General features: G+C 39.0%; 1 protein-coding gene across 7 annotated transcripts in view; it reads left to right on the top strand.

Annotated features, from left to right (window-relative positions):
- Iml1 (GATOR complex protein Iml1) overlaps positions 1-15,978 on the top strand; it is a 100,532-nt gene that overhangs the window by 13,276 nt on the left and 71,278 nt on the right. For all 7 annotated transcript variants that reach the window (XM_067789850.1, XM_067789848.1, XM_067789849.1 and 4 more), the window contains exons 3-7: positions 13,079-13,798; positions 13,854-14,096; positions 15,092-15,207; positions 15,278-15,449; positions 15,508-15,684. In XM_067789850.1, the coding sequence (XP_067645951.1) occupies positions 13,079-13,798; positions 13,854-14,096; positions 15,092-15,207; positions 15,278-15,449; positions 15,508-15,684 (1,428 nt within the window). The remainder of the gene's footprint in view (positions 1-13,078; positions 13,799-13,853; positions 14,097-15,091; positions 15,208-15,277; positions 15,450-15,507; positions 15,685-15,978) is intronic.

Here is a 15,978-nt window from a genome sequence, read left to right as displayed (position 1 = left end):
TGCAAAACCGCTACCAAAAAGCAAATGAGACAATGCAGGAGTTTGCTTCAGATATTGAAAGATTGGCTCATCTTGCAAATGCGGGCGCACCCGTGGAATACACTGAAAGGGTAAAAATCCAGAGCTTCATAAATGGCATACGAGATGTGGAAACGAAGCGCGCTACATATGCGAATCCAAAACTAACATTTGCTGAAACGGTATCGCATGCACTGACTCAGGAAACAGCCTCAATTTTGAGTAAGCCAGCGTGCAAAGCTCATCGCGTGGAAGTGGAAAAGCCAGACTGGGTAGACGCAATTTTGGAAGCATTGAAGGGTACGCAGCAGAAGAATAATGATACAGTCAAATGCTTTAAGTGTGGAAAGCCAGGGCATATTGCGCGTTATTGCAACACCAACCCTAACAGTGCCAACAATGTGGGAGGCCGTAAACGCAGAGCAGAAGGAGATGAGAAAATCTCCAAGACAAATCAATCGTTAAACTAAAGCGTGTCAGCAGCAAGGGGCGACAGCTGACTCCCTCAATTGAATGCCCCATTATCTCTCACAAATTGGAAGAAGGTCGAGCAATCTTACTGTCGGAGGACATGTGGATGGAAAGGAACGTTTACTGACTGTAGATACGGTTGCATCTCATTCCATCATTCGAGCGGATTTAGTCAACAAGAAGATAAGACCATTGCATGGAGCAATATTGCGTACAGCCACTGCACGGAAGACAGCACGGTTCTAGGAGAAGTATCATGTGAAGTCGCAATTGGGAACGTCACGGTAGTACATAATTTTATAGTGGCAGAAATTGTTGATTAAATCATAATTGGAGTGGACTTCTTAATCGACCAGGGCATCAAGATCGACATGCAAAGCAAGACGATGCGATATAAAAACATGGATGTACCACTTAACTTCGGCTACGAGAGAGGCTACAGCAGTAAACAAGTACTGGTGGAAGAGAGTCAGCAAATACCACCAAAATCCGAAGCAGTCATCTGGGCAAAGGTTGATGGAGATTGTGGGACAAACAAATTGTGGGTTGTCGAAGCAGCAAACAAATCAGCACCGAACATACTTGTAGGCTATGACAAAACAAGATGGACGTATTCCGGTAAGAGTACTCAATGAGTTCAAGTCACCACTCAAACTGACCAAACGAGCTATTTTGGGAAGATGTCAAGAGGTTGAAGTAATTATTAACTGTGAACAGCTCCAGGAACACGTTTCATCTAATAGCACTGATCTTTCAAATGACATCACGGCATGGACGGAGGGGCTAGAGGAAGATTATCAGATTAAGGCAAAGCAACTGCTCCTAAAGTACGCAAACATATCTGACCAGGATGGTTCCAAACCAGGCCGCATCAATGTTGTGAAACATCAAATTGACACTGGAGACGCGAGGCCGATACGTCAAGCTCCACGTAGTGTTCCACTGGCGAAGCGGGAAGTTGTGAGTCAAATTATACAAGAAATGAGCGACAGCGGCGTCAGCTAGTCCCTGGAGCTCACCGGTAGTACTTGTAAAGAAGAAGGATGGAAAAATGAGGTTTTGCGTGGACCAACGGAAGTTGAATGACGTTACGAAAAAGGATAGCTATCCATTGCCAAGAATTGACGACACTCTGGACTCGCTATCTGGTACGAAATGGTTTTCCACACTGGACTTGAAAAGCGGCTATTGGCAAGTTGAGGTGAAGGAGGAAGATAAAGAGAAAACAGCCTTCAGTGTCGGTGATGGTCTGTGGCAATTTACAGTGATGCCTTTTGGACTTTGTAATGCACCAGCTACTTTTGAGAGACTCATGGACCAGGTACTGAAAGGATTACATTGGAAAACATGCTTGGTGTACCTGGACGACATCATCGTATTGGGCAAGAACTTTGATGAACATCTTAAGAACTTGGAGGAAGTTTTCCAGAGAATAGCTGGCGCTGGTCTGAAGTTCAGTCCCAAAAAGTGTGCGCTGTTTAAAAAGGAAGTCAATTATTTGGGTCACAAGGTAACGACCGAGGATTGGCCAAGACCACAGAACCTACATGAATTGAGAAGTTTCCTTGGGCTGTGCACATATTACCGCCGATTTGTACCAAATTTTTCCAGCGTAGCCCATAGCCTCCATGAGCTTACAAGAAAAAACAAAGAGCAACAAAGCATTAAACATTTTCACAAATACCTCTACGGCCAGCGATTCCGTGTCAGGACAGATCACGCAGCGTTGAAATGGCTTCTGCAGTTCCGTAATCCGGAAGGACAATTGGCACGGTGGATCGAGCGACTACAAAGCTATGACTTTTCCATTGAGCATCGAAAAGGTAGTACCCATGGAAATGCCGATGCAATGTCACGAAGACCATGTGGTTTGGAATGCAAGCACTGTTCAAAGGCCGAGGCTAAAGAAGACATTATAGATGTCCGGCTAATGACTATAACGTGTACGGAAGAATGGGACAAGGAACAACTAAGAAAGTGTCAGCTAGAAGATACAGATCTGTCACATGTTATTCAAGGGCTCGAACGAAACGAAAGACCAAGCAGAGAGGAGATGTCAGCAGAGAGTCCCATTGCGAATTCATATTGGGCACAGTGGAACAGTTTAGAATTGATATCCGGTTGCTTGCATCGAGTAAGGGAGAGTGAGGATGGTCAATGCAAGAAGAAACTGATAGTTGTTCCCAGAAAGAGGATTCCTGACGTGCTCAGCGAGCTGCATAATGGTCCAAGTGGAGGTCATCTTGGAATCACGAAGACACTCGAGAAAATTAAGCAGAGATTCTATTGGGTTGGTTGCCGTCAGTCGGTCACCGAATGGATTGCCAACTGCGAGATATGCAACAGAGCGAAAGGGCCCAAAACCCGAAGTCATGGCCAGATGAAGCAGTATATTTCAGGTGCACCATTTGAAAGGATCGCCATGGATGTCGCAGGTCCATTTCCTACTAGCAACCGCGGAAACAAATACGTACTTGTGATTATGGATTATTTCAGTAAATGGCCAGAGGTATACCCAATTCCAAACCAAGAAGCAGAAACAGTAGCAGAAGTGGTTAAAAACGAATGGGTTGCAAGGTATGGTGTACCAATGGAGTTACATTCTGACCAAGGCAGGAATTTTGAATCAGCTGTGTTCCAAGAAATGTACAAGAAGTTGGGCATTCGAAAAACACGGACAACTGCATTGCATCCTCAGTCCGATGGTATGGTGGAACGCTTCAATAGAACATTGGAGGAGCATTTAAGGAAAGTAGTAGACAAGTACCATAAGGACTGGGATACACACATATCATTATTCTTGATGGCCTACCGATCGGCAGTACATGACACAACGGGCCAAACTCTCGCAAAGGTAATTTTTGGCAATGACCTTCGACTGCCAGCTGATTTGAAGTATGGGATAGATGCCGATGCGGAGAGGAATGTCAAGAAATCCACTGGTGTCTTGGAAGAAGAGTTGAGAGAGATACACGATCTGGTAAGGCAGCGAGCAAAGATTATGAGTGACAAGATGAAAGCGAGGTACGATAAAGCAATTAATTCGGAAGGGTTTCAGGATTTGGTGCTGCTATACAACCCACAACGAAAAAAAGGTTTGTCCCCGAAATTGCAGTGTAACTGGGAAGGCCCATACAAAGTTGTAAAACGGATCAACGATGTAGTGTACCGCGTACAAACAATTGGCAAACCACGAACCAAAATGAAAGTGGTTCATTTGGAGAGGCTAGCAGCGGGTTAATCGAGAGATTTGTCTAATCGGGACGATCAGACTTAGGTGGAGGACAGTGTTACGAATATTAGCAAAACTAAGGAGTGCTGCCGTCTCTAAGCCGATGCTAAGCAGTGACGTGAATGCACATCAATAATTCAATCATTATGTATCTACATAAACGAAACAATTACTGCATCTACAAATATGTACCATGTACGTATACGAGCAGCGGAGGGTCAATGCACAAACACATGCATATATCTGAGATACTCCTATAAGTATGCAATGAGAAAAACTATAAAATTGTGCAATTGTAGTTACAGCTGAGAAGTTTGAGAGTTACTGGACTAGTAGATTCTGGAAGCGCCTAGAAGATGCGAAGGTTGAAATCAAAGAGTAAAAGGCGACAATTGTAGAGGCGCTGGAATTCAGTTTGATTTGAGTTGTCAAGCAGTTACGACTAAGACGATATCTAGCGAGCAATAGCAGTATTATTTTGAAAGTCAGTTTCATTTAAGCTATCAGTTTGGTTATTAAGCTATTCGTTGCACAGTTTGAGTGTTATTGTGAAGTATTTTAATAAAGGCCATTTTTCCATTATTCAATATTGGAGTTATTTATTCAACAGTTTAGCGATACGAACCTAGCAAAAGGGCAAATAAGAGGATTTGCAGCAAATTCGTTACAATATTTTTAAACAATTTTTGTTTTATTATTTTGAAATAAAATACCCACTTTGTTAAAGGCACCTAGGAAGTCATCATTGTTGACATCTTCAATTGCAGCTACTTGTTGTTTCTCCAACTTCTTTAAAATTTTTTTAGGTTTTGGACAGGAGCGATGTTCATGACCCATTTGCCAGCATCGAAAACATGACCCTTTCGGTCTAAGTGGATAAGGACAGTTCGGCTTAATATGACCCGTTTGTGAACAATTAAGACAAATATTCGTATCGCCTTTATTTATGATTTTGGTGGAATCTTTCATTGGTAGCTTAGTGATTACTTCGTTTTCACGAATTAAGTACTTTCTTTCATATCTGGCCACCAGTATTTTCAATTCATGAATTGTCTTAGCACTCAAAAGAAGATTTATGTTGGATATATTGTTCCCCAAACCATCTATTATAAACTCGATGATTTCTGATTTAGTAATATCAGAACCCTTGGCAATCGCTTGCATACTAAGAATATAGCAATGAAGAGATTCATCTTTCTTCTTCCAACACCTTTTACGCAACATCTTGTACACATCTTGACGACTAATAGGTTTATCGAATTCTTCAAGAAGTTGCTTACGTAACTGATCATACGTCATAGTGTTGTAGCAAGAAATACTCTTGCTGTACCAGTAAGGGAACGACGTAAACTTAAAAACTAAACGGTCATCAGCGTTTATTGTATTCATAACTTCTTCGAAGTCTTTCAAAAAAAAATCTAACGGAATATACAATGTCCTCACCACTAAACTTTGTCAATGCATGTTCAATGTCACAAAAATTGTTTTTATAACTAGCATATGCCATGGGCATTGTTGCATTTTGTTCCATTTCATATAAACGGGTTTTTAGTGCCAGTATTTCAATTTTTTTTTTAAATAGACATAAAATGAACAACTCTGTTCGTGTGAAGTATTGTTTTAAGTGAGCGCGCAAATAATTCAAAAATTTTATCATTTCTGTCGATAATTTAAGATAAACTTTAAAAAGTATCAAAATTTCTAGCAACTCTCAAAGTGTGGAGCACGGAGTATAGCTGAAACTCATCATTTGTGGTGAATTTAATGAAAATCGCAAGTATATTCGTCATAATACAATAACAACAGTGGTACAACAAAAAAAGTTTGATAATATAGCTACCAACAACTGAAAATCTCCCGCCAATTCCTGTGCTGAAAGCTTTCAGTAATTCAACATTCGCATTCGCGCCATCTATCGGTTGATAGCCTAAAATAAATTATACCATCTACACCTGTGCTGCCATCTGGTTCCAACATCTATTTTTCGGAGTATGTTTTTGGAACACCATGTCTCAAAATTCTGGAAAGCGTCGTAGCGAGACCTTGGGCAATGAAGCTGAAATAATTAAAAAGGCTCCTCGTCTAAGCGATTCATCTCCTAACCTCATCCGTACAATCGACCAACGACTGATAAAGTACAATGACTCGTTGTCCAATAAAATAAAATTAAAGAAAAAAAAAACTTTTTTAAAAATAAGCTTTTATTATTTTGGTTAATAAAATTAACTAAAAAGTAAACAATAAATTGACTCTAAAGAAATATAACACTTTATAAGTTCATTGTAAGCTTAAACGATAATTAGGCTTTTTCGTCTGCGACAAAAAAATTCTATATTGTACATAATTATATATTTTTAACATTAAAACTTTACACCTAAATTATTAAATCATACAGTTTATATCACAGTCCAAATTGTTCTAATAAAAACGTGTTAAATTTTGATGGTATAATTAAGAACACTTAGGATCTCCTTTTCTTGCTATCGCAATGTAACACGCTTTTATTAGAACAATTAGGACTGTGATATAAACTGTAAGATTTAATAATTTAGGTGTAAAGTTTTAATGTTAAAAATATATAATTATGTACAATATAGAATTTTTTTTGTCGCAGACGAAAAAGCCTTATTATCGTTTAAGCTTACAATGAACTTATAAAGTGTTATATTTCTTTAGAGTCAATTTATTGTTTACTTTTTAGTTAATTTTATTAACCAAAATAATAAAAGCTTATTTTTAAAAAAGTTTTTTTTTCTTTAATTTTATTTTTTACTTTTTAGTTCGTTTTATTAACAAGTAATAGAAGCTTGTTCTTATAAAAGCTTTAAATATAAGTATAGGGGGTGAAACAAAAACACATATATCAGTTACATCTGCGTATAATGCGTATTGGAATTTATTAGTACACATATTATGCGCAGCAACTTCAGAGGTGTATTTAAAGTTTAAAGCATTGTAAATATAAGTATTGAAGTCATGAGCCTGGGCATTCGCGCAATTTTAGTGATGTAAATTGCATGGCGCCAGCGCCAATGCGGTGCCAGCTCAATGGTAGCTCATTGACGAAATTACTCCAAGCGAATTTTTGACGCTTCTTAGTAGTGAGTGCGTAGTACATTTTACTTGCGCTATTGAGTGAAACGACTTTTGTGTGTCAGGCACGAGTTTGGTGTTATTGGCGCTACTGGCAGTGATGACACTGAGCTGTTAACGGTAGCGCTGGTAGTTCAGATTTTGAATCAGAGAAAGAATTGATGACCCGTGTGAATTATTATGGCTTTGGCCGTGTAAATTATTATGGTGTATTTGTATATTTTAGATTTAATGCACAATTAATATTTGTGTGTTTGAGCGGCCAAATAATAACAGTAGTATTGCTAAAGTGCTGCTTAGTTGATGGAATGTCGCTAATTTCTTAGCGATGATCAGCAGATTGTCAATATTTCGTTCAACGGACGCGCGAAATTGCCACATCTGCTCAAATTTTCCAAAGATTTTCCATTCTTGATTTAACTTAAGCTGTTATGCCAATATTTTTCAGCCAGCTTTTTTCAAATAGGTAATTTTTCCAAAAGCAAAATAAATTACAGAAAAGATTACAGGGTTAAACAGCCTTAAAAATTCAGCTATGTTGGTTATACACAGAAATACAACAGAGGGTTGTGTCTCCGCTTTTCGCAAGCGATGAGATTCACCACGCGTGACACGTGATTTACCACGTCCAAATATCACAATCCACGGTTAAGTACCGGCGTGTTTGTATGGGACTTAGGCTGTTATGCCAAAGTAAATACAAATCTTTACCGATAACTGTGTTATCGATTAATTTATCGAATTCTAACAAAGTAATATTGCATTGTCATCGGAGTTATACATGTGTGCAAAATTTCAGCTCAATCGGACACCGGGAAGTGTATCAAATTTAACTTGCAAGATTCCATTACAGACAACAAAAGTGAAAGTAAATAAAAGCTTATAATAATGGAAGCAGAAAAGCGTATGATGGAGCTTACATGCAGTAAACTGGAAGATAAATTTGCAATTACAGCCACCCCCCTAAAAAATGTTTTTCGGCCGAAACGTAAACTACCCCACGGTACGGTTGATCCGGCCGTTATCATTAAATTTTACTCACCCGCGGACCGAAATACGCTGTTGAAAACGATTGCGAGCTTCAGGCGCCACAACAACACCAAAGGGCTGCGACTCGTGCATGTGGGAATAAATTCCAATGAGTCTATCTTTGTTAATGCATCGCTGACCAAAAACAACTATGAGATCTTCAAGGCTGCGATCCATCTAAAGAAGAGGAAAAAGGTTTCATCGGTCTTCACAATGCGGGGTATGGTGCATATAAAGCGAAAAATCAGCGACCGACCCGAAGCAGTCCCCAGCCTGAGTTTTCTCGACAGTCTCGACCCAGAAAACAATACTTCCTTTCGTGAAGACGACACGCCGGTTGCGAACAACGCCCTGGAGGGCCACCAAGGGCTTAACTAACAGCCTCCTGCTAATAAATATTTCTCTTTGCTCTCTTCTAATCTATTCCTTCTCTGTCTTTTTTCCCACCTACAACATCACAAAATTTTTAATTATGTTGTTAGCCAAATTCAGTGTAAATCATTCACTTAATTATTTTTATAATGTTGGTCTCCGATAGTGAGTCCCCGAGTTCCAAAGACTGTCTATCTACTTTGTTGCGCATAGTCAGCAAAAAAGCCAACGGGCTGAAAGTTGTTCATATCAATGCGCAAAGCCTTTATAAAAAGCTTGGCGAGTTGAGGTTTCTGTCAGAAGGCTCCGATATTGATATCATATGTGTTTCAGAAACAAGGTTTTCTTCGTTTCATAAAAATGATATGGTGAAGATAAATGGATACCAACTTTTCAGAGTTGATAGAAGTGGTCATGGTGGTGGTGTTGCGATATATGTAAAAAGTAGTATGTCCTGTAAATTGTGTTGTTGTTCTAGTCCAGGTGACCCTGTGGAATATGTGTTTGTTCATATGTTTTCTGAGAATTATAGTAGGCTTCTTATCGGCTGTGCATACAGACCGAATCGACTAGTAGATTTTTCCGCGTTTATTGAATTTCTTCAATCGTTGCTAATAGACTATGACAGTATTATCATCGCTGGAGGTTTTAATAGTAACCTACTGGTGGATGCCACTTTAAAACAAAGCACGGAATCTCTGGGAGTTTTTCCCACAAACTGTGCTATACCAACGCATTTCACAAATACTAACTCTTCTCTATTAGATTTATTTTTTGTCAATGATCTTCACAAAATGATTCACTACACGCAACTATCCGCCTCCTGTTTCTCAAAACACGACCTGATATTCCTAAATTAAAACTTCCAAACATCATGTAGGCCAAGTTTGTTCGCGTATCGCGATTACAGAAGTATAGATTATTATTCTCTTGCTGAGTCCGTTGAGTCGGTTGAATGGAGCTTGATTCGTACGTTAACATCGGTTGATGGCCAGATAAAGTTTCTGCAGGATAACATAAATAAGTTATTCGATGATCACGTTCCACTAAAAATAAAAACACCTGAATACAAGAATAGCCCTTGGTTCAATGTTACATTAAAACACCTTATCCACCTTCGTAACCAAGCCTACTCACGGTGGAAAAGGTACAAAACAGTCGAAGCGCATAGCTGCTTTAAAACAGCTCGGCTTACTGCAAACAAAGCCATAAGGCTGGCCAAGGCAAATTATTTTAAGTATAAGTTTAGTTCTGCTTTGAATACAAAAGAAAAGTGGAACAAAATCAAACAAATAGGAATTGGTAAGCCAAAAAGTGACCTGTCTCATCCCCCTGATGTCGACATCAACGAAATAAATAATACTTTGGTAAGACTACCAAACTCAGCCGACAATGTGTGTATTGATAACTACTCCGTGCGTGTTAATGTTGACACTAGCCCTTTCGAGTTTGTTTGTGTCGATAATTGTGATGTTGTCCAAGCCATACTTTCTGTGAAGTCTAACGCAATGGGGCGTGATGGTATATGTTCAAAGTTTCTAAAAGTCATTCTTCCCAAAATCCTTCCCCACATTACTTACTTGGTCAACTCAATTTTGACGACCGGTGTCTTCCCAATATACTGGAAAGCTGCAAAAGTTATTCCAATCCGTAAACAAAATAATGAGTATCGACCAATAGCCATACTCCCTTTCCTCTCTAAGGTCGTTGAACGTATTCTACATGGGCAAATCGTATCATATGTACATGAATACAAGCTCCTGTCAGACAGTCAGTCCGGTTTCAGGCCAAAGCGGAGCTGTGCAATGGCACTATTATCTGTGACAGAAGAAATTCGTGAGCGAGTGGATGAAAGTTACATTGCCTTCTTAACACTTCTTGACCACTCTAAAGCTTTTGATTCTGTAGACCACACTCTGCTCTGTAGGAAGCTGGAAAACTTATTTAACTTCTCTGGTCATGCAGTTGCCCTTATAAGATCATATATTGGCGATAGGACTCAAGCAGTATGTATAGATGGTGAAAAGTCTGACTTACTACATGTCTTAAGAGGCGTCCCTCAAGGCTCTATCCTGGGTCCTCTGTATTTGTTCTGTATATCAATGACTTACCCGATGTCCTTAAGTATTGTACTGTTCATATCTACGCTGATGATGTGCAGTTGTTTACGTGTTGTCCTCGTGATCAAACTAGCTTGTGCATAAGTAACTTAAACCACGATTTGAATCAAATATTTTCATGGGCTACTATGAATGGCTTATGTATAAACCCGAATAAGTCAAAATGTATTGTTATTCATAGAAGGTCTTTTCCCACTAATGATCTAGAGAATGTAGTGTTCGACAATTCCGTTATAGAATACGTAGATACGGCGAAAATCTTAAGTGTAATTTTTAACAAAACGTTGACATGGAAAGACCATATTTTTAGAACGGTTGGAAAAGTGTATGGAATGCTTCGTACACTATGGTTAACTCAGTATTTCACGCCTTTGCACATAAGACTACTTCTGGCTAAAGCGCACTTAATACCTGCGCTACTCCATGGTTGTGTGATTTACTCAAACTGTGACTATCTGTGCAAGAACAAACTAAATGTGGTTTACAACAACATTGCTAGATATGTTTATGGGTTGAAAAGACTTGACCACGTATCACAACATGCTGAAAGGTTGCTACATTTCTTTCGAAAATCTTTTAAAAGTCAAAACACTGTCCTTCCTCCATAAATTGATACACACGAAGGAACCTGGCTATCTATATCGTAAGCTTATTTTTCTGCAATCATCAAGATCGGTGCTTCTTCTTAAGCACATTAGATACCGCACGCTAACCTCTGAGCGCCAATTCTTCATCCACACGATCACGGGCAATATTGGAATCTTCAAATGCCTTCGTGTTCATGCCGGAAGCTACAGTAAAATTTGAACTTGAATTACCACCAGCTATAGGTAAAGAACTGAACTTTGGTACAGAAACAGAAGCGTCAGGAAAAGAGGCCCCAACGGCAGAAACATCGGTTGCAAAATTATCAACGGCAGATGCACCAACTGTAGAAGCATCAATTGTAAAATCACCAACGGCAGAGGCACCAACGGCAGAAGAATAAACAGCAGAGGCACCAATGACAGAAGAGCCAACGGCAGAGACGCCAACGACAGTGGTACCAACAGCAGAGGTACCAGCAGTAGATACACCAACAGGAGAGACATCAATAGTAGATACACCATCATAATTACCATTAGACACATCTTCGAAAACGTTCTCAACAAGCACGGTACCCTTATCGGTATGTTTTGATATTGTCTCACCTGTAGCACCAATTATATCCGCTGCCATTCGCTTGAGTTGCGAAAGCGTGGCTGTCGGCGGGAATTCAATGCCTGCATCACTTAAAATTTGAGCAAAATTTTCTTTTCTAGACGACATTGGAGACGAGCTTGGATTCCTCAGACACCTGATGTTATAAAATTATTATTTTGGTTGTAATGAAAGTTTTATTGTAATCAATTCCAACGACTTCAATGTACAATATATATTTTTCTAATTAATTTTTTCACACCTCAAAATTGATAAAAGAAAAACAAAATGATATACGATATCCTGAAAATTACAAAGTTTTTCTTGTACAAGTATATAATGCTGTTTACAATACTAAATTTGTTGTTGTGTTAGCGAAAAAGGCACCTCCAGCTCTGGCAAATAATGGGACATATTTGGCAATAATGAAAACAGTTCCGAAATGAAACAGCCCGAAACAATTCCAAAATTCTCCCGAAACAGCCCAACATTAATTTTTCCATAGCCCCGATACTATCTTCAAAGCAATCTCGATAACACATAAGTACTTCCGAAATTGTCTAAAATAGGCTCGAAATGATCGGGTTAGCAACCCCAAAATAATCGGGTAATAGTCCCGAAAAGCTTCCGAAACAATCCCGAAATTTTCATCAAATGGGTTCAAAACCCTTATATGTATGTACAATGATCTGGAAATTGTCCTGAAATTATCCGGAAATGGGCCCGAAAAAATGCTCCGATTACAATTCCGAAATGATCTAGAGGTAACCACGGAAAGGTTGTGAACACATGAAATATGTAATTTTGATCTGATCCAGAAAACCATTCCCGAAACTATCACGAAAAGATCCCAAAAGGATTTAGAAATAAACCCAGCAACAATTCCGAAATAGTCGAAATTATTGTTGTTGTAGCAGTGCTTCGCCCCATTGTCCAAATCATTCCTAAATAGTTCAAAAATCTGTCCCGAAATAGTGCGAGCCTATTCTGAAATGGTCACCTAATACTAAAACTATTTGAAAGTAATTAATCTCAGAGGGCTTGGCGCATTTCTTCTCACATAAAATAATATAATAGATCCTTCCAGAGTTGTTGTTGTTGTTGTTGTTGTTGTAGCGATTAGGTTACTCCCCGAAGGCTTTGGGGAGTGTTATCGATGTGATGGTCCTTTGTCGGATACAGATCCGATACGCTACGGTAACACAGCACCATTAAGGTGCTGGCCCGACCATCTCGGGAACGATTTATATGGCCACATGAACCTTCAGGCCATCCCTCCCTCCCCACCCCCAAGTTCCATGAGGAGCTTGGGGTCGCCAGAGCCTCGTCTGTTAGTGAAACGGGATTCTCCGCTCGAAGGTGAGGTTGACAATTGGGTTGGAGAAGCTATATATTGCGCTACACAACCCCTTGAATCCCTATCCTTCCAGAGTATTATCCATCTGTGTGCCATATTTCATCCAAATCCTTATAGCCGTTCTGGCGTCCCAATTATAATCGTTCGTCATTCTCACATCCAAACTTCCTAGATGAAATAATTTATTGCCTTTTCTATATTTCCCAGACTAATACTTGCGTTTACATCAACAAAAAAATCGAAAATAATGAGATGCAAATTCGTTGTCAGGTTTATGAGATGTGGGCTCAGGGTGAACGTGTTTCTTGTGGTGTCATAACTGAAGATACGAAAATTGTGTTTCGCAGTAGCACGTCAATGGTATATTTGTTTATACAAATGTCATCAGAAATGTGGGACTTCGATATACATGGTGATTTGTATTTCGAAAAAGCTGTTAACGGTTTCCTAACCGAACTCTTTCACAAATGGAAAAAACTTGGTTGTAATCATGAAGTTACCATAGTATTATTCTCACGAACATTTTATGCTGCCAAATCGCTTGATGAATTTCCTGTACATATGCGTGATTGCTTACAATTGGACTACAAAGGACGTTTCTATGAAGATTTCTATCGTGTTGCTATACAAAATGAACGTAATGAAGATTGGTGTACAGTCTTAACACAATTGCGTAAACTGTTTACGTCATATGAATCTACTGTGCTGCGTTATCATGAACGTGAGAGTTTACATATACCTACAGCTACAAATTCGACAGCGCCTCAGGGCAATTTTCTGGAAGTTCTAAATATTTCTCTAAACACCTTCGAAAAACATTATTTAGATAGAACATTCGATCGTACTGGTCAGCTGTCTGTTGTGATTACGCCTGGCGTTGGAGTCTTTGAAGTAGATCGTGAATTAACGAATATCACCAAACAACGGGTAAATAAAATTTTTGTTATATTTAAAAATACTTGAACACTCTTTCCGGTTGCAGGTAATTGATAACGGTGTTGGGAGTGATTTGGTGTGTGTAGGAGAACAACCTTTGCATGCCGTTCCATTGTTGAAATTTCATAACAAAGATACTTCGTTAACGTCAGCTGATGATTATTCGCTTCCACATTGGATTAATTTAAGTTTTTACTCCACCAACAAAAAGGTTGCCTATTCAAATTTCATACCGCGCATTAAACTACCACCAACCGTTGCAAATGTATCATTCAATGAAGAAGAGAGAGTAAGTATTATATATCCTTGTGGACGATCACCATATTTCGCACTTTCTTCTTGCACTAGCAAACATTAGATCGTACCAACGGGATTCATGGGGTTGATAAGCGCAATACAAAGCTTTATAGCTTCAAAGCTTCGCAGAATATACCCGCGGTAGGTATGCCTGTCGTAAGAGGCAACTAAAATACCAGTTTGAAGGGGTTGTGTAGCGCCACCCTTTAAGATTGCCAGCGCAATATATAGCTTCTCTAAATGCAAATGCCAACCTCACCTATCCGTGGCGAATCCTCTTTCATTAACAGCCGAGGCTCTGGCGACCCCGAACTCCTCATGGATGTAGGGGGTGGGAGGGCGGGATGGCCAAGAAGGTCGCATGTGGTGATAAAAAATCGTTCCCGAGATGTCAGGCTTGGTACCGGAACGTACCGGATCTGCATACGGCAAAGGACCATCAACATCGATAATACTCCCCAAGGCCTTCGGGGAGTGTCCCTATCGCTACAACAACAACAACATTCTTAACACAATTCCAAAATATTCCTTAAATTATCCTGAAAGTCAGACTATACGAAACAGTCCCAAAATGACCTCGTAAACCATCTCGAGAAGGTCACATAATAGTGTCGAAATTTTAGACCCGTACACTGCCATCTTTTTCAAGTTTGCGTAGACCTCGACTATCTTCGAAATGATTCTGGAATAGTCCCGAAATGATTCCGAAATTACTCCCGAAGAGTACCAAAGCTTTCCTTAAATAATCTTAAAAGTATCCTGGAATGATCCGAAGATAGTTATGGAATAATCCCGAAATGATGAATAGCGCCGAAATCATCGATTTATAGGTTTGAGCCAATGGATCCTTCCAGACTATTAGCCAATTTCCACCCAAATCTTTCGTTCGTGTGAGATTTAGTCCCAAACGCAAATTTCCATAGACCTATATATCGAAGCATTGAAACTTTTGTATTTATAGTATTAATAACATACTTATTTTTTAAGGAAAGTGAAAAATATTTCTTAAGTTGCGACCAATCCGAATACATTCACAATTCCTTATTTGATTATGACGCCTATGATGAGCAAATATTTCAACCACCACCTGCGCAGGGTACTTGGTATGTATATAATTAAAAAAATTTAAGAATATATATGTAAATAAATTAAAAATCACTTTTTTTCATTCAGTTCTTTACAACGTGTTATACGTGCTAAGAAAACTTCTGTGCCAAGTTTGGAAACGTCTGTATATCGTAACCGTGACTGGGAAAACCTCACACCAACAAAAATACCAAATTTACGCCGTAAAATGTCTGATCCTGATATATATCATGGAACATCTGGAATTCTAGCTGCATTGGTATAGAGCATTCACATGCACATATCTAAGTAAAACATTATAGCTTTTCATTCCATAGACGGATGCACCACACTTATCTGAATCATTGGCTTCCGATAAGAATGCACGACGCTCCATTGTTTCTATAGCTCCAATCGTACGACCTGGACGTGCGTTAATAAATCCATTCGATCCATCGCATGTTACAATGAAAATCACATCAAATCGACGACGTTGGACGCACATATTTCCAAAGGTAAAAGAATTTAAACAAAATTGTAACGATGGCGAGAATGTAGTTTGGAACCCTTTAGAAAACTTTATAATGAAAAGAAAACTTTTTTTAAACATTATTATTGTTATTGGTTTTAGTTTCGCAACCATAGATATGGATATACATATAATTAACATAAATAATATAAATGAATACTATTTTTGATAACTTCATGTCCGATTTCTCAGTGCGAGTTTAAACTATAGGCGCATTCCATTTCAAAACACGCGGTCCGCGCAGGATATGATTTTTGATTTCGATAAAATTTTAATATGT

Source organism: Eurosta solidaginis, chromosome 5, assembly GCF_040869045.1.
Source record: "Eurosta solidaginis isolate ZX-2024a chromosome 5, ASM4086904v1, whole genome shotgun sequence".
NCBI lineage: Eukaryota > Metazoa > Arthropoda > Insecta > Diptera > Tephritidae > Eurosta > Eurosta solidaginis.
The sequence above is the reverse complement of the archived record's forward strand: the minus strand, read 5'-3'. Positions and strand labels throughout refer to the sequence as shown.